At 35.0% G+C, this 25,952-nt stretch overlaps 1 protein-coding gene across 2 annotated transcripts in view; it reads right to left on the reverse strand.

The window, feature by feature from the left end:
- Positions 1–712: 712 nt before the first annotated feature.
- The window catches only part of O-fut2 (O-fucosyltransferase 2), a 54,534-nt gene continuing 29,294 nt past the window's right edge, over positions 713–25,952 (reverse strand). The window contains exons 4-8 of one of the 2 annotated variants that reach the window (XM_089107164.1): positions 11,760–11,903; positions 10,516–10,711; positions 9,192–9,369; positions 7,285–7,417; positions 713–883 (exon numbers count right to left, since the gene is read on the reverse strand). In XM_089107164.1, the coding sequence (XP_088963290.1) occupies positions 730–883; positions 7,285–7,417; positions 9,192–9,369; positions 10,516–10,711; positions 11,760–11,903 (805 nt within the window). In that variant the 3' untranslated portion in view covers positions 713–729. The remainder of the gene's footprint in view (positions 884–7,284; positions 7,418–9,191; positions 9,370–10,515; positions 10,712–11,759; positions 11,904–25,952) is intronic. The other variant, XM_089107165.1, reaches the window with a different exon arrangement.

The raw sequence follows: 25,952 nt of genomic DNA on the forward strand, positions 1-25,952 counted from the left end.
CATTGCAGTGTGTAATATTGTAAAATTAGTATTTTTAGAACGTGGAAGTACAGTTATTAGCCTTGTGTGACAAATTTTGAGGTAGTATTATTTTGCCTTTAGGTGTGAGCGTTTAAAAAGCCAAATGGAACATCTTGGGCACTAACAATTAAGCTGAGAAGAACTTACTTCAGTAGATCCCAGTTGGTGAAAACCATAATCAAGCAAATTATGGCAGGAATTCTGGGCATTTCAAAGGGGAGCGAAAACCCCCCCAATAATTTATTTTGAAACCAATTTTACAAAGGGTATTCAAAAACTGATTTTATATCAAGTCAAAACCCAAGTTCAGTTGATTTATACTTAAAGGCCAACTAATCAGACTCTTAGACAGGTATCTGGCAATGAACTAGAATACCTTCTCATGACTAACACCGGTCTGGGTAATAGATAGTAAAATCAAATATTTGAAAAATAAGCCTTTTGAGACTGTTTGATTTTATTTTGATTTTTTTTACGAACAAACATACAAAAAATTAGCTTTTTTAGAATTTCGCTTACACGTAAATAAGTTCTGAGTTAAAAACTTAACAATTCATTCTTTTAATCTGAACATAGAGATTCGTTAATTTGATAATATCTGATTTAGTTAATTCCATCTACGTCATAAATAAAATGTAAAACGTTGTATTTAATATATAAAATAGCTAAAATTAAATATTTTACACCCCCCCCCAACACATACACCCTCTAAAAGACAATTTTCCATCTGCTTGGTTGTTGACAGTTCAATTCTTGATCGCCGCAAAAGCGGTTAAATGTAGAATCCGGGTGCAACTGACGAATTTCACGTTCCTCTTGAATTCGAAAAGAAAAGGTAGATTCGTAGGAACCAATGAAATATCTAGAAAATAGTAAATAATTACCGCATTAGATGATTTCTAAAAGTGCATCATAGGTAGCGCAATAGCGCTGCCTAAGTAAAGAACGATGTTGGTACAATGTATTATTTGTTTGTCTTAGACCAGGACACTTCGTATAGAAGGACTTGTCGTAGAAACTTCAAACAAAGCTCATTCGATTGGAAATTGAAAGGACTAGTACCTTTTTTAATAGTCAAAACTGATTGGAGGGCAACCAGCTCCCCCCCCCCCACGCCCATCATTTCCCCTAAGATATCCAATTAAAATTTTGAGATAGCCATTTTGTTCAACGTAGCTGAAAGTTCAGGAAATTATGATTTTGAGGATGACCACAGCCCTCAGGGCAAGGGTTCTAAGTTACTCCCTGGGGGCATATAAAGGTTTTTTTTATAGAAAGGGTAGTCATATAAACTTCGGAGGTGGCTCATTGGATTGGTAATCAGAAATTCTAGTCCATTTTTAAGAGTAAAAGTGATCGGAGGGCAGCTAGCCCCCCCCCCCTCCCCACACACACACACACGTAATGTCCCGAAATTCATCCAATTGAAATTTTGAGACAGCAATTTCATTCAAAATAGTCCAAATATCATATAATAAGGCCTTTGGGGTTGAAACAAACCCCCAGAGCCTGGGGGCAAGGGTTGTAAGTTATGCCCCGGGGGCATTTAAGTTTTTTATAGAAAGCATGATTGTACAAACTTTAGAGAAGTCTCATTTGGTTGAAAACTGGAAGTTATAGTTCCTTTTTAACAGTAAAAAGTAAGGGAGGACAACTAGCACCCCCTCCCCCTCGACCACCCCTCTTTTCACCAAATGCATTTGATTGAAACTATGAGATAGCCCTTTTGTTCAAAATAGTCCAAAGAAAATATAACATTGTCTCTAGGGTTGGCAAAACCCCCCAGAGCCCTGGGGCAAGGGTTGTAGGTTATGCCCTGGGGCATATAAGGTTTTTATAAAATGGCTGGTCGTGTAAACTTCATCTGGGGCTCATTTAATTTGAAATCAGGAATTATAGTGCCCTTTTTAAGAGCCAAAAGTAATTTGAGAAAAACCAGCCCCCTCTAACCTCCACGCCCATCATTTCCCCCAACACATCCAATAAAAATTTTGAGTTAGCAATTTTGTTCTGTGTAGTTGAAGGGCCCGGACAATATGTCTTTGAGGATGACAACCACCTTACAGCCCCCAGGACAAGGGTTTTAAGTTATGCCTTGGGGGCATATAAGGTTTTTTTATAGAAAAGGTGGTTGTATATACTTCAGAGCGGTCTCACTGGAAAGGTAATCAGAAGTTTTAGTGCCCTTTTTAAGAGTCAGTGATCAGAGGACAGCTAAACCCCCCCCCTCCCCCCACACACACACACGTCGTGTTTTCTCGAAATGTAGACAACAGAAATATTGAGATGAGACTCATTTGATTTGAAATTGGAAGTTATAGTGCCCTTTTTAAGAGTCAAAAGCTAATTGAAGAACAAAATTAAAAACCAGCTTGAAACTATTGGGACTGCAAAGTGAAAATAATAAAATATCTACTTCAATCTCAAGCTTATTGTGTATTGTTGTTATAAAGCGCTTTTTCAATAAATATTTACAGGTTTGTTGTGTATTTGTGTAAGAGTCAGTGATCAGAGGACAGCTAAACCCCCCCCTCCCCCCACACACACACACGTCGTGTTTTCTCGAAATGTAGACAACAGAAATATTGAGATGAGACTCATTTGATTTGAAATTGGAAGTTATAGTGCCCTTTTTAAGAGTCAAAAGCTATTTGACAGCAACCCCCCCCACGCCCACCATTTCCCAAAAACAAATATTCAAACAAAGTTTTGAGACATCAATTTTTTCGGTATTGCTGAAAGGTTAAGTAATTATGCGTTTGGGGGTGTCAAACCCCCTTCCCCGAGGCCTCAAGGCAAGGGCTGTAAGTTAGGCAATTTGGTACTTTCAGGAAATGATAAGGGAGATGATCAATTGACCCAAAAAAGCAGTATTTGCACGCTACTACTACTACTACTTCTGTAGCGGGTGCTACTAATGCTGAGGATATTGAAATAAACATCTGAGGAACTGTTGAGGGAAAAACGTTGAACTAAACCAAAGCATATTCTGTGCACACAGATTGCGGATACGGGCATATCAGCAATATTTTTAGAACAGATTATCGTATTCAAAGGAAACTTCAGGAGTATCATGACTGGGATATTCAGTTGACTAAAAGGCAAAATGTACCTGCTACTATTGCTATTAATACTGCTGCTACTACTGTTACTATTACTAACAATAATACCCTATTACTGCTACTACTGCTCCTAATACTACCACTACTACTATGATACTAGTACAATTAAGGCTAAGCGTATGAAGTTGAAAATTTGACAGAATATTGAGGGGGAGTCTGAACTAAAACAAAATCACTATGTGCATGTAGATTGTCAAAAGGGCGTATCTCAAGAATTGATTTGGGTAAAGTTGGAACTTTCAGAGAATACTTAAAGTGGAAGATCAATTGACAAGAAGGTAATATATGCATGTCAGTACTACGACTTTTACTTTTACTAATACTACTGCTACTAAACTACTCCAACTACTACTTTAATTGCAACAACTTGTGAGGCTTAGAGTATTAAGGTGAAAAGGGCGTCAAAAGCGCCAGTGTGACCATCAGAGTTAGCATAGCAGTATGCCTCATTCCCGTCAATTAATTAAAAAAAAAATTTTCCACAAAATAAGTTTTTCAAGGAAAAGTAAAGAACCCCATTAAACCAAAAATGAGCAAAAATAGAATAAAAAAATCTACCAAGCGTAAAACAACCACAAGTCAGCATCAATGAATAAATGAAACCCAAAACTAACAGAAATTCCAATAAATAACCGAGTCCACTCAAACCGAGCAGAAATTAACATGGCTAGGGCTCACACCCCTATGCCTTCTAAAGGCCAGAATATAATCTGCATTTTACTGAAAAAAAATTGTAAATGTTTTCAGTTTTATAACTTTAATAAATCAAAAAGTATAAAGATTTTAAAGAACAAATATGAGCATGTGTATATTAAGTTGACAATATACATTCATTTGTAGTTTTTCAGTAAAGTGCAAATTATGTTCTGGCCAGTTTTATTTTATCGCAAATAACATCACTTATGATAATAATATGAGAATCAAATATTTGCGTTGGGGGCAATAAGTAAATTAAATAAACCAAAAAGGCATAGAAAATAAGTTTAATCCATTGGTAGATGGCAACACATAAAAACATGTACACATTATACATTATTTTGTAAGTAGGACTATTTAACTTCAAAGGCAATTGATCAAGCCTTTTTCCTTGCTTTTTTTTCTTGCGAAGGTGTCTATGATGTCATCGTACGGCATCTTTTGAATCAGTCTTCCCTTAATAGTGAGCAGGGACAATGATGTCAAGCTGTCGTGGGTGATCAACTCCAATCATAGACTCAAGATCGTCGGGATAAACACTCAATATCTCACTTGCATGCTTCGTGGTTTCTGAGGCGTGGATTTGCGTGGCAGTGGAGTGCACCTAGCACTTTGACAATAAACCCGACCAATCCAGTTTTTGTTAAGAAAATAATCGCTCAGTGATAATTTATCACGCCCTCTAGCATTGTGCGCCTCGGACTGGCTCGCTTTTAAGAAACAAGCGATAGAAGTAACGATAAAATTAAGTCCTCATATATATATATATATATATATATATATATATATATATATATATATATATATATATATATATATATATATATATATATATAATTGCAATTATATCAATTATAGTAAATAAATTGAAAAAATTGGGAATAAACGAGGAAAAGATTAACAACGTCACTTATTTACTACTATTTTCTAGAATTAGCACTTCCGATTACTTAAAAAAAAATTAGAAAAATTTTAAATTTAAAAAAAAAACAAAAAAAAAGAAAAAAAAAACGAAAAAAAAAAAAAAAAAAAAAAAAAACCAGCAGAAGCATTTAGATTTACATAGTATTTCAATGGACATGATGAGCCAAATTTTAGCACAAACTTACAGACGTACTTCACGAGACTGTATTTTAAGATTCGCTTTAAAAGTTTAGAATTTGTCTTTTTCAAAACAAATTCTGATCATCTTTAAAACACAGCGAATTTGAAGCAAATCCATCGTAACATTCAAATAAACTTATTCAATTAGCTCTTTAAAAACAATATACCAATTAATCGAAAGAGATATCACACAGAAAATGGACGAAACTGGACATTTTGAATTTGTCCTTTTATTATTGACAACCAATCCGTTTCCATAGCAATATTGAAACATTGAAGTCCCATATGAGAGAGTTTTTTCAACACCTATTAAACATATAATGTTTTTGAAAAGCAGGAGCTCATTACAACCTCAGAGATCTTTACTCTCGAGTCAGAAAAAATAACTAGGCAACACTTGGCTCACCAACTGTTGATCGAAGTGTAGAAAGGGTTAGAATTTTTACAACTATTAAATCAAACAGTTCGTGGTAACTAAGGAGCGACACGGCTAAATAGTAACCAAAACTTAAAAAAGCGGAATTTTGATATCAATAGCTACAGCAAAAGAATCGGCTTATTATGTTGCTTCCAAATATACAAGAATCGGCTTATTATGTTGCTTCCAAATATACAAGAATCGGCTTATTATGTTGATTCCAAATATACAAGATTCATTAGGTTTAGTGATACCCGTCAAAAGCTAAGAGCCTGAGAAAATTTCCTTGATTTTCGAAAAGGGAGGAAACACCCCCTAAAAGTCAAGGAATCTGAATGAAAATCACACCATCAGATTCAGTGTATCCAACAACCCTATTGTAGAAGTTTCAAGGTCCCATATGCAAAAATATGGAATTTTGTATTTTTTGCCAGAAGAAAGATCACGGATTCGTGTTTATTTGTTGGTGTTTTTTTTTCCAAGGGTAGCATCGAACTAATGTCCTAGAATATCAGAAAAGAGCTCATTCCCACCCCCCTTTTTCCTCAAAGTCGTCCATTCAAAGTTTTGAGAAAGCCGTTTTAATCGGAATTGTTGAAAAACCTAGTAACCATACCTTTGGGGATAACAAGACCCCCCCCCCCCAAAGCTCTCGGGAAAGATATGCAAGTCATTAAATTTGCACATCGCTTACGTACAGTATTTGTTATTGGGAAGTTAAGACATTTTCCGGGGAGGGAGGGGGGTGAATTTTCTGCTAGAGGGATTTTCCACGGGGATAATTTTCCGTGGGGAGGGAAGTTTCAGGGGCTGAGCTTTCCAGCAGAAATTTTTCAATGGGGGAATTTGCCAGAATTCCTTTATGAAATGCTTTTATTTGTCTTACTTTCTCTCTTCCGACTCAATTTTGCACGTGGGGAATTTAAGGAGATTGCCCGCGGGAAAACTTTTACCGGGCAATTGTCTAGAATATCTTTCCGTAGGAGGGGCGGGAACCTTCCAAGCGAAGAATTCTCCATGGTGGAGTTTTCCACAGGATATATTCTCTAGAGGGAATTTTCTGCGGGAACAGCTTTCTACTAGAGGACGCGAGACACTATCGGGAAGAATTTTCCATGGAGGGGGGTTTTTCTGGCATGATTTTAAAAACAATCAGAAATCAAACTCTTTTTCAAATGAAAGTGTATTAAGAAAAAATTTTCAGCCGGAATCGTCCGCAAGAAATTTCCCGGGGAGAATTTTCAGCTAGAATGGAATTGTTTAGGGTGATTTTCCTGGTGGGGGGGGGTGGCTTTTTACGAGGAAAGAACTTTCTATGGAGGAATTTTCCGTCAGGGGAAGGAATTGTTCACGGAGGAGGAGCCAGGTTTACCGGCATTATTTAAAAATGATCAGAAATTAGACAAAAAAGTTTTTTCAACTGAAAGTAAAAGCAACATTTTTGGAAAATCTATCAAGATCAGAAATTTCACATAAAAATCATTCTAAATTTGGAAAATATAGATTAACTTTTCCAGAACTATTTGCTAAAAATATAGAAGAGATACAAACATTTCTTCCCCAGATCCCTAGAAAATGGCTCCAAGCTCATTTAAAATCACTAATTTATTATTAAATAAATCACGTCGGGATCAAAACTGATAGTTGGGTGCTCAGTTCGATCTTCCGAGCAAAACCATACGAAAAGTCAAGGGATAACAGACCTTAATTTGAGTATCTATTATCTAACAAGCAAAACAATCTTGGATTACTTTTGGCCTTTTTAAGTCCTACTTTGCAAGATAATCTACCGTGATCAGCAATATTTCGTAATATATTTTATTGTTATATTTGTTCGAAACAAAATTCACTAGGAACTAAAATTACATTTTGAGAACATCAGGCCTTATTTCAATTACTTTAAAATAACACATGAATACTTACTTTGCACAAGCACAAATGATTTGGTCAACTATAGCAATCCCTCCATCAAGAATTTTCCCTTTCATGGGGAGTGAAGGGCGAAAGGTGAAAATTTTCAAGTCTTCTGGCATATGGCTCATTATTTCTTCTATTTCTGTAAAAAAGATGATGAGCTTATTAATATAAGATTTAAAACAATTAGATAGGTCCAAAACTAAAATACACACTCGTACCGAATATTTGCGACTTGAATTTCACAGCAACAGAACCTACCTAGGTGAGTTAAACTGCGCAGTTGCACAGATTATGCACACATAATCAATTTTAAAGGTTTTCAATATTAACAGCAACATTTTCCAGACCCTTGAAATTTTTGTTGTCTCTTCAATTTATCAATTATTAAATTTTAGTGGGATTTCTCTAGAAGTGGCATATATTGCAGAAAAATCCTATTTACCGCACCCCACCCCCCTCCCCTTCAAAAGTTTGAACAGGAAAAACAAATTTAGCAGTATGCATTTTCTAGGCTAAAGCTTTCTCCAAGCACTCACCCAAAGGTCGTACCCGACACTTTCTGAAAAGAGTCGTTGGGCTCCTGATTTTTTTCTAGCGGTTATTTATCCGACAACTAGAATCACAGAAATACAATTACCTCACATAGAGGGAAACGAGAGAGCGGCCATGAATAGAACAAACATGTCCCAGAAAATTTCTAGCTTAAAGAATGGCCGACATAATTCAGCGTTCTCTGTACCCAAATACGACCCCATTTTTTAGCTACACACTGTAATAATAATAGGTATTTTTCTATGAAAATCCTCAAAAAAGAGAATGCTTTCTAAAAAAAAACTTATCATCCCTTACCAGTAAAAATATGGTAATAAAAGATGCGCAACTTGGTTTTTGGCACGACACAATATTTCAAACCAACCTCTTTACATATGCTTGCTTTTGAGTAGAGATGGTTTAGATAGCAGCCATGTATTTCCTATGCTTATGCTATTTGCAATAATTAGTGTACAATGTATGGACGTATCCGGCAATATGCTCAAGCAATAATCTCTAAAAGCACTGTGCCAGCTATAATTAGGCTGGTTTCCCTACAAAACAGCCCTTGCACCCAGAAATATGCTTACGATAAAGAAAAGAAAACTAAAAGACTCATAAGTCAACAGTCAAGATATGCTGAAACCTTACATGGAAAAAAGAAAAGTCTAAAGGAACCTTACCGTCATATATGATTATAGAGCTAGATGTGTTACTATAAGTAGCTAAAATATCACTCTCATTATTTCCAATAATCAGGATACCTTTAGACCATTTGTAGCAGGGTCGTATCCAGGATTTATTTCGGAGGGGAGGGGGCAAAAAAAAACTTTAAAAAACGCATCAAAAATTTGTATATTCATTTTTTATGCTATTACTAGTCGGACAAAAATTTCGGGGGGGGGGGTCAAACTGCTTACTGCTTGATGTGTAGACTTAGGTATTTTTAGGTGAGTGCACACCTAAGGTTAAGTGCATTGTAAATAAGATATTAACATCTAATTGGCAATCCGATGCTAGCGTATTTTTTATGCTATTATGGATAATTAGGGAGTCAATCATTATTACTTGGAGGTTCTTTGGGCTGATCCCTGGAGAATTTCACTTCTTGTACCTTTTTGTGCAGGTGTGATCATAAATCCTCAGCTTTTAGCTTCAAAGATGAGAATATATACCCTTCCTAAGCAAGAAACTTATTTTTTAATGCTATTGCCATAAAAGCAACCTCATATCACGTAGTGTCTGAAAAGATCACCAAACATAATCGCCAAAATTGTTTTCCCGAATTCCTGAGAAAGTCGTCATGTTTTGTTATGTCACTTTAAAATAGAGCGCCAGAAAATTCAAAACAAGAGCCAGTAACGAGACTAATGTTTATTTACCTTTGTTGCTAGCGTCACTAGCAATAAACACTTTGCTTACGTTGTTTTTCTTTGCTAGCAGGGACAGAGTTTCAGCTGCTTTTTCAAGACTTGGAACTTGAGACTTCCTTGCAGATAAAAAATCTTTTCTTCTTAAATGAGCTGCTATATACGGGCCACCTTTACTATATGTATCCACCTAAATAAAAGAAAAACTGAAATGCTGTATTAAAAAAAAAGAAGGTAAAAGACTGCAGAAGAAAAAACAAAGCAATAGAATTATTAGAAAAAAAGGGTCAAACTCTAAACTTCAAAACGAGTAAAACTGTCGAAAAATCGTCATCAATATGACACTCGATTTCATCCGCTAATATAAACGATTTATACATCGACTAAAAAGAAATACAACTGATACCATACAGAGAAAAAAACAGTGCTTTTTTAGATTATAATGTGCCAATTATCCAATGGAAAAATTCTCCGAATTCATCTTTGCCTTAGTTTATCACACTCAGTAAGAATAAAGCCACCATACCTCCAAACAGCATGCGCTCAAACTACCCTATGTTCAAGATTTTAACTACCCTAAGTCGTTGAAACTACCCTAAGTCATTTTAAATTTTAAGAACAATGAATTTTTCAAGGTACCCTAACAAGAAAAATGGCTGCAGAAGAGGTTTTGGCTTAAGATTATGCAATACAAGGATGGCTTGAAATGGAGCATAATTGGAGGAAGGATAGATTTATTCTAGTGGATTGATGTCTTTGAGCGTAGAAAATGGAGTACATGGTACTTTCAAGTGGATTTGATAAAAGTGTCTCCTAAAACTTCATCAAGTGTTCATTGTCCATGTTTTGGCCATTTTGAGAAACTAAACCTCATTTTATAAGGTTTTAAAACTAAAGCTAGAATTTTCTAATGAACCTACAAAAATTGGAATCAGCCCAACTTTCTGACATTGAATTCTATCTTACTGATTAAATACATAATCTAACTTCTCCAAGTTCTTTTCATGGTTCGTTAATCAATTTTGTAGAAATGGAACTCATAAAAGCCATTTCGATTTTTATTTTACTTGCTCATCAAAAACAAAATTACTAAGCACTAACTCGTCACAAAGTTTCAGCCTGAAATTGGATAAAACAGAAGAAACAAAACAGACATTACTGCCTTACTGCCACCCCCCCCCCACACACACACACTCCTATGTAAAATTCCCCCGCCCTTTGTTTAAAAACTCGAAACGGTGCTCAAAATACAGCTAACTGAACCAATTCATTGACAGAATATTTTGATACAAAGTGAGCAGTTCACAATGATCGGCCATGGCAACAAAAAACTCACCTTGCTTTCAATCCGCCAATCTAAAGGCACCTTGGTTCCATCCTTCTCATCCGAGGAATTGAGGAAAGTTTTCCGAAATTCATTAGCTATATCGATTAAATGACTAGAAAAACGCATACTTCTTCTTCCTCTCCAATAATCAGTCTGTCCAAATTGGTCATGAAGTAACGTTTCGGCTCTGTCTAGGAAAATAAGCCTACAAAGATATAAAGCTGGTCAACAAAATTAAACTAATTGTTCTCTACCGAAAAAAATATGCTTCCTCGATACAATTTCTTTTTTCGCTGATTTCACATAAATCATCAAAATGGAAATAACGACTAAGACCATACTGCCCTTCTATTACACAAATAACAAAAAGTACAATCCAACGAGTGAATTTTAAAAGAAACTAAATGAATATTTCGGCTATATAACTAAAAGTCATCTTCGGCAATATAAATGAGTAAAATTAATATAAAATTAACTTGAGATATAAAACAAAAAAAAAGCTAAAACCAACAAATAGATAGTCTTAACATCACAAACTAAAGAAAGTTTTGTTGCGTAGGCAAGATCTTGCGTATATATGACTATTTAGCGAAAAGCTTCACTCTCTAAGACAGGGACGGAGATGGGAGGAGAGGGTGGAGGCTTTTCGCTCTATCCAGGATCTACATAGTTTTAAGATCCCCCCCCCCCAAAAAAAAAACTATATTTCTTATTTAATCCTTCTGCGAAACGAAAACCCAGTAGAGTTGAGGTGTTTTCCCCACATAAACAATAAACCATTCTAGTGCTTTGAGCATTATGCATGCCTTTAAGATTAGACTCAGCATCTTTTAGTTTTAGACCGCAGTTAAGCAGTGCAGTGCAAGAATGAAATACTGTTACATTCACAGAATGGAATTCTGTTCTCAAAGAATGGGGTACAAAAATGCAGTACAAGAAATGTTTCTCTTTTAAAATATTAACTCAATGATTGCATTTACTGATAAGAAATTATTTACACCACAGTAGAGCCCAGGCTTGGCGGAGGTGCACACGGCCTTGTAAGGAGTTTGTCATATGTGCTATGGGGAATATATAGCCCATATGGCTCTCAGAGATGTACACCAGGTGGGGGAGAGTGGGCATCCCCTCTGAATTTCCTGAAAAAGTAGCACCAAAACCAGTACAGGGTTTCTAAAGCCCATACTATCTTGACTCTAGGCAAAAAAGTTGTATCTGGATTTTTTTAAAAGACTAACGTTATGTGTACTTGCCTGTTACTCTTTGATTCGATTAATTTTTGGAAAACTGGTTTCAATACTCTTGGACCCCCAAGGACCTCTAAACATTTTAGCTTCTTCGCAAATACATTCTCATATGACCAGAAATGACCTCCATATGTTGCATCGTCTTCTTTCCTAAAAACCAAATGACATTGCTTATTATAGGACGTGAATTATGTCAGTGGGGGTTATATCTTGAACTTAACGGGGGAAGAAACCAAATGAAACTCGGCTTTTACCTTTCTCAAATTTGATTTGTCAGAATTAAAAGGTTTATTACATGTTGCAAGCAATTTTTACATTTCTGCAATTTAAATTCATCTTGAGGGAGGAATGACAGCAGAGCTGTCACCCCTAGAGATTTGTCACTATTTCTAGTGTTATTTTTCCCATGTGATTTTATTTTGATAATTGACTTTTATTATGATTTTTTGAAAAAATATTTTGATTTTTTTTTTTTAGAATCGCTAGAATACCACAATTTTTACAGAATACGGAAAATACGCATAAATGATTGATCCGGAATAAAATTAGGGTTAATATTCTAGTTTTAAGGAGACAGTCTGGAAACAAGACCGCATATATTGCCGTAAAAGTACAATACGCTTTTGTCTTAATTCACGTGACTTTTTTCTTCGCTTCCTACTATGTCTGCTTTCTTGCTAATGTAACCTTGCTCTTGTAGTTGATTAGTTTCAAAAAATTCCACAAAATAAGCTTTTCAAAGAAAAGTATAGAGCTACATCAAACTAAAAATGAGCAAAATATAGTCAAATAATTTTCCAAGCGTAAAACCCCATAAATGAAACCCAAAACGAACAGAAATTACAATAAATAACAGAGTGAAACTCAAAACGAGCAGAAATTAACATGAGTACGGTTGAGGCACCCGATGCCTTCTCAAAACCAAAACATAATTTGCACTTTACACTTCCTGAAATTTTCATCTTAATACCCTTAGCCTTACAAATAGTTGCAATAGAAGTAGTAGTAGTAGCAGTAAAAATAGCAATGGTAAGAGTATTAGTAGTAGCGTGCACATATTGCCTTTTGGTCAATTGATCTTCCCTTTTAAGCATTCTCTAACAGTTCCATGTTAATACCCCAAATCCATTCTTGAGATACACTCTTGTGACAATCTGCATTCACATAGTGTGTTTTGATTTATTTCAAATTTCCCCTCAATATTCTCTCAAATTTTCACCTTCATACACTTAGCCTTAATAGTACTAGTATCACAGTGGTAGTAGTAGGAGCAGTAGTAGCAGTAATAGTGTTGTATTAGTAGTACTGCTAACAATAGTAGCAGCAGTATCAATAACAGTGGTAGCATGTACTTGTTGCCTTTTGGTCAGTTCAACATCCTCCTCATGATGCACCAGAAGTTTCATCTTGATACTTTAAGCTGTTCCAAAAATATTGCTGATATGCTCTTTTGACAATCTGTATGCACATACCATGCTTTCATTTAGTTCAACTTTCACCTCGAAATTTCTTCAGATATTCATTTCAATATCCTCAGCCTTGGTAGTATTCGCTACAGAAGCAGTAGTAGTAGTGGTAGCTGTAATAGCAGCAGTAGTAGAAGCGTGCAAATATTGCCTTTTTGGTCCATTGATCATCTCTCTTATAATTTCCTGAAAGTTCCAAATTAATATACCCAGTCATTCCTGAGTTATGCCCTTTTGACAACCCATATGCACATAACGTGTTTTGATTTAGTTCAACACTTCCCTCAACATTCTCTGAAAGGCTCACCTGAATGCCCTTCGTTATTTTGGAAAGTAAAGGTGAAACATGCCCTTCTTTCTCAACGTAATATACTATATGTAAAACAGTGGACGAATTTCCTAACTTACAGCCCTTCCCTGAAAGCAGTGGGGAAGGTTGACATCCCAAAGACATAGTTACTGGGGCTTTGAACTACGCTGAACAAAATGGATGTCTTAAAATTTTGACTCGATGCGTCTGGGGAAATAATAGGTGTAGGGGAGGGGGCTGGTTACCCTTCAATCACTTTTGACCCTTAAAAAGGGCACTCGAATTTTCGATTGGAAACTTTCAATTTCCAATCGAATGAGCTCCTTTCTAAGTTTAAACGACAACTCCTTCAATACAAAGTGCCTTGGTGAAAAAAAAGCCAGTCAAAAGTATTGTGCTGCCTATGAATTGCAAGAAAACATTATATGACGAATTTAGATATGAGAATGAGCACTATATAGTATTATCAATTTCTGATCGAGTCACGTTTACTTCAGATCCAAGATCCAACTATCAGATCCAAGCGGTCTTAATCTGGACCATAGATCAAGAGGCGTCATGGACAAGGAGGTTGGTCAGTTTGATTATAATTTTGATTGCATCAGAACAAATTAACAACAGAAAAAATGTCAAATTTGTAGACCAATAGATTAAAAATAATTTCCACAAAATGATCCCAAAATTCAAGATTTATGCTACTATCTTTTTGCTCAATGTCTTTTGTGTTTTTCTTATTTTCTCCCATCCTGAAAAAAAAACTTGCCCCCAAATAAATTTTTGCTCATACAGTCCTCAGCTCTTTCTGTTACAAAAGAATTTAAGTTGTTTCATTCTAGATCCATATACCAGAAGACAGAAGATGTGTGGGTAAAATGTGAACTCTGTCACTGGAATCAAACTGAGCCGAATGGTTGAGAACCGTGGTGAATGGAATCAAAATTTTCAAGAGCAATTCCATATTCTGAACATAGATCATTGAAGGCCTGGAAATCGTTCTATGTTATTGAACCCTATGGTGTCTTCAGAATCATAATAGTAAATGGCCTGGATGATGTAATCCACAGCGACTCTTCTTTTCTGGAGCCAGCAATCTACTGGAAAAATTCAACTGTGTGAAATAGATGGTAAATTTGAAAGCCTTTCCAGAGTAATAAAGCAATTTCTGGGGAAAGACTTTATTTTTTTAGAAATCAGATATCTTCAACATAATCGTAGAAATCACAGATTATTTTAAACCCAGATCCTATGGAAATTAACATTCAACATACTTAGTTAGACTTTACCGTTGTTTGGACAGAATCCAAGTGTTTTTTATCCAGTGTCACTAAAGTGTCAAAAACTACCCAACATTGTTCAAAGCATCCATTCTAGGTGAATAATTAGCTAGCAGCATACAAAACTGTGTTCGATCATTATTTTTTTTTTAGTTTTCTAAATAATTTCCTTAATATTTTCGCAATTCCGACTCATCTAAGGTTGCTTATAATGGGATTCAGCATCAATGGTCAAATCTCCTATTATAGGGATAGAAAGTCAGTCTAAATCTGCAGTCGGCAATGCCATTTCTCGTTCAATACTTTTTTAAACATATTATAAGCTTCTATAGACTTCTGTGAGGTAAAAAAAAAAGGTGTCTTGAGGGGAAACTCCGGCAAAAAGTAGAATAGCCAAGGCACAAGGGGCTTTTCCACAGTTGGAAAAAGTTTTTAAGAATATGAAGATACGTCTGACAACTAAGACTATAATATTGGAAGCCATGGCAACGACAGAGATCAACAATGGTTCTCAAACGTGGGCGTTTCAAAAGCCTTCCAGGGGAATCGTCTAACAATAGTCTTAGATACATGTTTGACTGGCCGTATATCAAACAATAAGCTGTACAAACAACGCGGTTCAATCCTGTTTTCTAGAGCTACAATGAAAGAAAGGTTGAGATGGGTAGGCCAAGTTTTAAATATGAAGGACGACAGATTACCAAAGATTGTCCTTTTTGGTCATCCATCTACGGCCAAACATAAAGCACGTTGTCCCCGAATGGGGTGAGAAGAAGTCATAGATAGGATTTAAAGGAAGCTGGAACTTCGTAGGATGGGAGTAAAGAGTGAAGCTTTAAACAGAATGGAGTGAAGGAGGAACATGAGTAGCTAGGTTGGCCCCAGCTGGTTTTGTATTCCAGGGAGTTGTTAGTAACTGTATTAGAAGTAGCATTTTCTTCTATTCTAGATAGCTTTTCTCTATGGGCTACCAACTATCAGGATTTCCATGGAGGCCTAAAAGGGTTTCTCTTGTCATTTTCATTCTATACTGGATAGGTCAGGTCACTTTTTCCTTATACATAAGCAGGTCCATAACAAGAACAAACCAACATATTTATCTACAACAAAAACTGAAATTAGTTTGCAAAAAGACGCAATAGTTAAAAAACCAGGCAAAGACCCCTCCCCCCGTGCCCATGTAAAACGTTAAAATGGTGGGGTTAGAGCCCCGCCTCTATGTCTGTTCCACTGTTCAAATAACCCTCTCGAATTTCAAAGTATTAATGAAAAAGAACAAATGTAGCAATAGAAAAAATTATTTGGCTTATACTAAATGCGGTACTAAATACTGACCGCGTCAAAGGCGATATTATGCCCAAGGGTCATGAACTTACACCTTGTAATTTCTCCGATAGCGCCGCTTATAGCGCTAAAGAGTGTGTCAACTAGGCTAGCACCGCCCTCAATTAATGGGAGAAAATTGAATATGTAGACATATAAATGTGGCCTCTTTTTTTCTCGAGCTATCTGGAGATCCGATTCCCTGGGAGCGTTTACCTTGGAGACATGCGAACTAATTACCTATTATTAGACTAGATGCAGACATATAAAATGAAATAAACACAGATAAAAAAGGCAATAGATTTATTGAACTTACATACTTAGGTGCACAGCAATGGGTCACTTCAAATGACAATAACAGTGACAACGATGAAAGAACATAAGAATTCTGTCTGAATGGTCCTGAATCTACATTACGAATCATCCCAAATCTGATTTACGAATCCTCCCAGATCTGATCTACGAATAATCTCAAAAAGCCCTCCTACCCCAATATCAAACATAGCTTTTCAGTCCTGCGCCGTGAGGACTGACTCATAATTGGCCCGAGTGGTTCAAGGATGCGAACCTTTCGTCCAATAAATTCTTTTAAATATTTTTGATGATTCAAGCGTTCACACGGTTTTTGCCTTTTAAAGTTCCTTAGAAATATTGTACGTAGCATATTTTTTATTTCTCGCTCTCTTAGCGAAATCTTTAGCCTGGATAGCGCCGTTCTCTGTCTGGGGTGACTGCACTTTTTTTCTTTGCTGATTAAGGACTTCATTTTTGAAATTAGGTATAACTTAATTATAGGAAATCGGAAATATCTTTAGAAAGAAGGAACTGTATTTTGGTATTTTAAATACATAGTATTCTACTCATTGTACATATCACCCTTCCTATCAATTAATGACGTCCCTTCATTAGTAACTGCTCGCCTTTGGACTTTTAAATGTTCGCCATTTATTGACTATTTCTTTTACATAATTATTTTATATTTATGTTAAGGTTTAATCAGGAGTGCTAAAAATTCTCTCTACTACTTTTCTTTATTTTATTCTACATCCCTATCTAAAATTCATCTACCGGACTAAGATTATTCATGGTTCTAGGCTAGCTACTATACTAAAGATTTTTTTAATTCAATTTTTACAAGGCCCTTTTTTTATTTTGCTATCTATATGGCATACTACATTCTATCTACACTACATTGAACGGATAACATGATAACACTACACCTAATTCTACTTGAACGTCTAGCGGTACATACATGAATGATTTATAACAAACAATATTGGGTTTACCATATTCACTGGTAACATTAAAACACTTTCACTATTGGGATTTTTGAATTATCAAAGTTATTAGGAAGTAACACATGTAGATTCACATCTATTCATCACCTTCGAGTCCTTAGTGTACTACACCCTTCTGTTGTAAATTATTGTCCTTCACTCTTTTTGTCTTGGCAAAAATTTTGAAGCATTTACTTTATGGTTTCTTCATGGAACAGTTCGAGACTGACTGTCTTCACACGACAAGTTTTCTCTAATAGTCAACTGGGAAATGATGCTTCCCACTACAGGTGTTGGTGTTTTTCTTCTCAGCATATCATTTTTAGGATTTTTTTAGGCACATAGAGAATATATTCTCGCGTAAAATTGTTCATTTGTGCCTTTTATAAAATTTTTCGCTCATGGCTTGCGTCGATTTGCCTTTGCGGTGATTCCTAGGTTAATCACGGGGTAATGGAAGTTTGGATTTAGAATGGGTTGTCATCAAACTATAGTGACTCTTTTAACATATTGTCTTTAACTTGAACTTCAAACATCTTCAAATATCGTTTAGCTTCCAATATTGTTAAATATTGTTTATCTTGTATTAATCGATAGAGTTCTCAGAATTAAACTTCAAATTGTCTTTAACTTCAGCTTCAAATATCTTCAAATGTCTTTAAATATCATTTAGCTTCAAATATTGTTAAATATTGTTTATCTTGTACTGATCGATGGGGTTCTCAGAATTAAACTTCAAATTGTCTCTAACTTCAGCTTCAAATATCTTCAAATGTCTTTAAATATCATTTAACTTCAAATATCGTTAAATATCGTTTATCTTGTATTGATCGATGGGGTTCTCAGAATTAAACTTCAAATTGTCTCTAACTTCAGCTTCAAATATCCTCAAATATCTTTAAATATCATTTAACTTCAAATATCGTTAAATATCGTTTATCTTGTATTGATCAATGGGGTTCTCAGAATTAAAATTCAAATTGTCTCTAACTTATGCTTCAAATATCTTCAAATTTCTTTAAATATCATTTAACTTCAAATATCGTTTATCTTGTATTGATCAATGGGGTTCTTAGAATTAAACTTCAAATATAGTGTTACCTGATACGTAATATGTTTCATGGTCGAAGAAACAATGATCAAGGGCAACTGTTGTTTTCGTAGAAGAAGCTGGGATGAAAATTCCCTCGAGTCTATGGTGAGTACTCTTCATTGGTTGAGATATGATGAAAATAGATGCTACTGGGTCGTATCTGTACTTGGCAGCTCATTGTAATGCTCAATAACCAATGTGTCCATTTACTTCCTGTAATAAAAATAACGAGGCAGAATCACACGTTCTTTAAAGTAAACACTCATAGTATAAATAAGTCACGTGTTGATTGGGTACATTAATTTCTAAGCTATGAGACAGAATGGAATAAATACACTAATATTAGTACTCACAACGAAAATCTAAAAATTTAAAACAGAGATGTCTTCAAATTTGTTTTGAGAACGGAAACATCGATAAAGGGCTTATATAATTCTTCAATACTTATTAAATAAACATAAAGGGCTTATATAATTCTTCAATACTTATTAAATAAACATAAAGGGCTTATATAATTCTTCAATACTTATTAAATAAACATAATTTACCCTACATTATTAAGTTTGAGGTCTACTTTTAAAACATATTTCATGCCTGCATTGTTCACGCACGTCCGTGCTGTATAAGAAACGCATGTTGCAGCGTCGTAACCACACGGTTTTACGTAAACGATATTACAATGAGGGAACAAGACATAACAAGGACGAGTGGAGACCTCTATACCCACTCGTTTTCTAATGTCTTCCCTATTTCTTGGCTTAGACGTTCTCATGGGGCTCCGGGTTTAACCTCTTCATTTCAGCTGTTTCCCCGTGTTCTTCTCTTGGTTTTCGCCTTCTTAGTCTCAGGATTTTTCCGTAATTACAATTCAACATTGGTGCCTCATATTCACCTTTCCAATAAGGTAATTAGATGCGGGATTTTCAAGCTTGCCCGCGTAGATTCCAGTTGATGCTTGGCAAAGAATGTAAGCGTAATGAAGAACTGACATCAATATCTTTTTAGAAAGCTATAGTTTGAGCAAACCTTTCAGCGGGAAATAAACAAATATGATATTAAAGTCTTATTAGAATCTGTTCAGCAAAAAACACCTTAATATTAACAGGTAATTCTTTGTGGGTTTTACTTAGCCGCCATTGGACATACACAGGGTTTCAATCCATATATCTTAACTGATCAAACGGCTTTAAAATTTTACATATTATTATTGAGATATAATTCCACATCCGCCTTGAAATTCTACATGTAAACGTACCCATAGCTAATTATAGATAAAGTTCGGATCGGATTTTTCGTATCCCTCCGTTTAAAAGTATTTTTGCCCCTAATATTGACTGATGGCCCATACATTAGGACTGCCTCTATACATTCTCCAGCTTATAATTTGTAACCCTAATGAGTCATACTTAGTTACCATTTGATGTATACAGGGTTTTCTTCCGTAAACTTCGATCAATCAAATGATTTCAAAATTTAAGCATCACTTTTGAGCTTTATTCTGGTCGTGATATACCTCTATGACTGGTTGAGATATAACTTTAAAGCGTAGCTAGTAATCGTTATACGATTTAATTTTTACATTATATTTCTCGAGTAAGGAACACATGAATAAGCAAGCGTGCAGCACATAATTACACTGGTATCCTATTTTTATGTGTGGGCCTAAAATAATTATAATCTGCACTAAGACGAAATAGTTTATGTATACAAAGTTAATTTCTTCCACAGTTACCTACTAATAGGTAGTTTTGAGTTTATAATCTTCTCTTAATTTTCTTGTTACTATTTTTATAGGCGTCTCTTTTTCTTTGGTAAGTTTTCATGCGTTTCAGGAATAATTTACTACCAAGGGATTTGTATTCTTCAGATTCAGGGTCAAATAAAAATTATTTGTAATATTGAATTTCCGCTAAAAGATGATGTATGCCTTCATATTTGACACATTGGGGATTTTTTTCGAGGTTATAGCAAATTTTGGGGGCTCTGCATTTATCAAGGAGTAATAAATCTGTTTGAGTGGGTCCCTTGCAATAGAAATACTTGATATTGAGGTTATTTTGTAGGCGTCTTATCAATAGTTGTAGACAGCCAAGTTGCTTTGCGCTTCTTCTCCGATATTTTTTTTTGACCTCCCCTCCAGCCAGACGATACTTGGGGGAATTTGCAAGACCTAAACTACACTTCTAGGTGTGGGGTACGTACCCTTTAGGCTCGTAGGTATATATCCTATTCCTTCTTATATATTTGATTTCCTTGTTCGTCCACAACTAACATAGCTGCCGAATACATAATGTTTTCCTTCGCGTTCATTATGCTAATGAACTCAGTATCAATTATCGCCCTTCGAGTAGGTTTTGATTCCATTGTCATGATCTGAAAATGCTCACAGTTAGGACCTGGGTCGATTTTTTCATAGAAAATCCGAGGGACGAGACCTGAGTCAGTATAGGTAAGATAGAACGTGACTGACTTGCGAAAATATGTCACAAAAATTAGAGCACAAGATATGTCATAGATAAACCAATTAAATTAAAGAACATTTTTGTCACAGAACGATAGAACAGTGATCTCTCTGTTATTGTATACGTCATAGATATAAACTAATAAAATTAAATTTTTCGCTAAGGAGCTAAAGACATTAATGCCTGTTTCTCTTTGAAAGTAATGTTTAACACGGAGCTGTAGGACAGCATACGTCATAGATATTATATAATGAAATTAAAAAGTTTTGTGTGTTTTTTTTTTTCGCCTCGGAACTATAAGAGAGTAAACTCTCTGTTTCTCTTTCAAACCATTCTGATCCAAAAAACGAAAACTTAGCTCACTGAAGTTTCTATTCAACCTTTAAGTATTGGTTTGACTGGCCCTGATTGGCATAAAAATACTAATTTCTTACACTTGAAGGACTGAGAAATATCCCTTCCTACTGTCGTTTATAAAAAAAAAACTAAAAAAAACAATCATGGGCCTTGAGTTCCTCCCCGGGCTTCCCACAAGACATGGTCCTACACCACTTGTCGTTATTAGTCGACCACGATCTTCCTATCTTTGGTTATTATCTGTTCCAACCTTTCTCTCTGACCATCAGTGTTTTGACATCACTGGTATTATTTTTTTTTCATTAAAATTGTCTTGTTTAACTTAACTTGCATACTTTTATATTTATTATGGTGTTAAATTTAACATATTTGAAATTTGTCTTTACATTAATTAGGTATATTTCCATCTATCGGGTTTTTTAACAGTTCTACCTGACTGTGTCGTTATTTTCTCCGCGGGTTCTTGCGGTTTTTTCTTTTTAGGTTTTTCTATCGAAAAAATGTCAAAATTTTTGTATTTTTTTTTAAAAAATTATTTCACTTTTACTTTAGTTTGTTTCCCGTGTGCGGCTGCTGAGGTCGGTCTTAACTTTCCTATTTCTTTAGCTACTATATGATCTGATTAGCCGTCAGACTATTTGCAACTGGTTTTCGCCGAATCAGGATGGGAACTTGTAGAGGCGGTACTTTTTGAGGTATCACCTGCCCTTTTTTCGTAAATTTCCACTCCTCTGGAAATAGAAGGTTTATTCCCTAAGTCCTCGTCTTGAGTTCTCAACTCGGGGGATTTGAAAGATTCTTGAGAGATTTGGGAGGAATCAATAGTTTTTGTGGGGTTCTTGCATTGTTTGAAGGCCATGTCTTCAAAGGGATGGGGCATTCTTTGCACTAGGATCTCCCTCAATGAAGTCCACTTTAGGTTTGAACTTGGATACAGTTATATCATAATGTTGACCTTGCTGGTCATCCTTGGGAGTTTTATTCTCGGGCGATGTACTCTGACTCTTTTTTATGGGGAAATTAATTAAATCCATAGCTTCTCGCAGGTTTGTTTTAATTAAATTTTTGAGAGGAGTTTTCTTTACAGCAATGCCGGGGGTTTCTACAGCTCTGTTTAATTCTTTCTGTAAAGACAGGGGCCTTTCTATTGGTGTTGCAGGGGAAACAATATCGTCTGGAAATCTTTTGTGGGGACAAGGGGTCGAAATTCTATAGGGGAAAAATTGGGTTTTTGGAGATATTGTATAATCTAAATCTCCTGCGCTCACCGATGAATAACGTTTTGGACTTTTGGGCGTTCATATTTTTACTGGTGTTAGGGTTTTTTCTCTGGAATAACTAGATTTTTCATAGCTAAAAATTCTTCAAAGTTTTGTTCATCACTGTCATTCTCGAAATAGTCTTGCTTGAAATTAAAGGGTTTTAGCTCTGCCAATCTTGACCAAGGGGGCTCATTTTCCGAATCTGACGAATCAGAAGAAGAGGGATGTGATACCCAGCTCTGTGGAAATTTGGCTCTTTTTATTCGGCTAACATACGTCTTGTAAGTTCTTCTGCTATCGGATTTTTCCATTTTAAAAGTATATTCGTTATCGTACTTTTTGACTATTCTGTACGGTCTAGAATATTTATTGGAAATTTTGTTTTCTTCCGTTTTTGCCTCGTTCTTTAGGTAAACGAAGTCTCCTACTTTGAAACTTATAATCCCCTTGACTTTGGGTTGGTTTCCTAGCTCTTGGTTTATTTTACATTTTTCCAACTCTTGCCTAACTATTTTATAAATTTTCCTCATCCTATTTATGAATTCTTGTTTGTAATCTTCTGAGTTGTTATATTACTGCCGAGATTCAATAATCTCATACGAGATTTTAAAATCACGACCAAAAAGTAAATAAAATGGATTGTCTTTGGTTGTTTCGGAATAAGTAGTGTTAATTACGTTAGTTAAATAAGGTAAGAATTTATCCCAGTCGCTCCTATTGTCTTTCGTATAAATACTTAAAAAGTTCGAAAATATTTTATGCCTGTTTTCTATTTTGCCATTAGCTTGTGGGTGGTACGGAGCTGTCACCATTTTCTCTATTTTAAGAAAACTCATTAAGTCTTTTGTTATTTTTGAAACAAAATTGCCCCCTTTGTCACTCAAAATTTTATTAGGAATGCCAAATTGTAAAAATAATTTTGCTAATGACTTACTTGTGGCATAAGCACCTTAATTTTTTAATGTTTTTGCAAAGGTAAATCCGGATAAATGATCTATAACCAAAAGAATACAAGTATGGCCTCTGCTAGAAACAGGTAAGCCTCCATAATTTCGGAGACCACACTGCCTTTCCATGACGATAAATAAAAGTTCAAATAGTGATAAAATCCTTTTAATAGACAGTGTTTTTTATAACAGTGATAGAAATTCACAAAAATACAAGATATTTCGGTCACATATACAGTGACCGTCATCAGTAGTAAAACTAAAATAAAACAATTTAAATCAAAAGTTTATATACTAAATCAAATAACAATACATATTATTTGAATCTCTAATTCTTTTCAAAGCAAAGGCGGAAGCTATTCTCTTTGACCTTCTTGGATTCAGTTCATTAGCGTTCAATGATATAACATTTGGACAAAGGTCAACTACATTGGGTAAATTGAACTTTACTCTGTCAGATTTTAATAAATTATCATAGATAGATAGAGTTCAGCCCATATTCACCAGTATCCCGATTCAAAGCAATATTCTTGAATAAGATTTTCTTTATTTCAAGAGTTTCACGAAAATTTTGCTTTAAACCCCGATCCCTTGAAATCAAAGAGACATTCTCGAACAAAATAAAATGGTCTGGAAAATTAAAAATATGTTCTGAAAGGGCTGAAGTGAAATCTTCAGACTTAGAATCTTGCTTTAAAGCCGAAGAAATAGAATCTTTATGTTGTAATAATCTTATTTCCAAACTCTGGTTAGTACGTCCCACATATGAGCTTTCACAAGTACATGGGATCTGATAAACCCCACTTTATTGCCCCAATGAAGTTAGATCCTTCTCCGAATTTAGAAAACTACCCAAAGTATTATTACTCTTTAAAGCTACCCTTAGACCATTGCTTTGTAAAATTCTTTTAAGTTTTTCACTTAACCCGGGTACATATGGTAAAGAACAAAAAACATCATTCTCCTGAGTTGTCTCCAAGACTTCCTTAGATATCTCTAGAAACCTTTTTCTTCTTTTTGAAAAAGTCTGGTTAATTAACCATTCTGGATACATGTTGCTTATTAGTATTTTCCTTTGAAAAGACAACTCCTCCTCAACAAATTTTGGAGAGCAAATATTAATGGTCCAATCAGTTAAAGAAATGATCAAACCAATTTTTACTTGGCGAGCGTGACCGGAACTATAAGACAAAAATCTATTGCTATTTGTCGGTTTTCTGTAAATTTTAAAATCCAGATTATTTTGATTTTTCAAAAGAAGAATTTTACAAAGCAATGGTCTAAGGGTAGCTTCAAATAGTAATAATACTTTGGGTAGTTTTCTAAATTCTGGGAAGGATCAAATTTTATTGGTGCAACAAAGTGGGGTTTATCAGATCCCTTGTACTTGCGGAAGCTCATATGTGGGACGTACTAACCAGAGTTTGGAAATAAGATTATTACAACACAAAGATTCTATTTCTTCAGCTTTAAAGCATGATTCTAAGTCTGAAAATTTTACTTCAGCCCTTTCAGAACATATTTTTAATTTTCCAGACCATTTTATTTTGTTCGAGAATGTCTCTTTGATTTCAAGGGATCGGGGTTTAAAGCAAATTTTTCGTGAAACTCTTGAAATAAAGAAAATCTTATTCAAGAATATTGCTTTGAATCGGGATACAGGCGAATATGGGCTGGACTCTATCTATGATTATTTATTAAAATCTGACAGAGTAAAGTTCAATTCACCCAATGTAGTTGACCTTTGTCCAAATGTTATATCATTGAACGTTAATGAACCGAATCCAAGAAGGTCAAAGAGAATAGCTTCCGCCTTTGCTTTGAAAAGAATTAGAGATTCAAACAATATGTAGTGTTATTTGATTTAGTATATAAACTTTTGTTTTAAATTGTTTTATTTTAGTTTTACTACTGATGACGGTCACTGTATATGTGACCGAAATATCTGGTATTTTTGTGAATTTCTATCACTCTTATAAAAAACACTGTCTATTAAAAGAATTTTATCCCTATTTGAAATTTTATTTATCGTCATGGAAAGGCAGTGTGGTCTCCGAAATTATCTACGTCATATTTATGGGGATGATTTGACCAAAATTGTGAATAAATATATAAACACTCAGCAAAAACATGCACATGTTATCAACCACCAGGATTTTCTTCTACAATGTATGAAGATGAGAATTATGCCACCTTCACTAAAATTCAATTTATATTTGGACACTTTCAAGGAAAAAAAGTTTGAACAAAGCTTACATTTCAAGGCTTTAAATCACATTATTAAGGATAAAAGTCGAAAAAAAGGTTTGCTAGTGAGAGATAAACTTTCCCTTGAAAATCGTATATCAAAAAAGGTTAGTGTAAGTGACTTTTGTTTTATTCAACAAACAGGAAAAAATCATTTCAATGATGACTTCAGCCTTTCCAG

Source organism: Artemia sp. Qi Xiang Cuo, chromosome 21 (assembly GCF_049724085.1).
Source record: "Artemia sp. Qi Xiang Cuo chromosome 21, ASM4972408v1, whole genome shotgun sequence".
NCBI lineage: Eukaryota > Metazoa > Arthropoda > Branchiopoda > Anostraca > Artemiidae > Artemia > Artemia sp. Qi Xiang Cuo.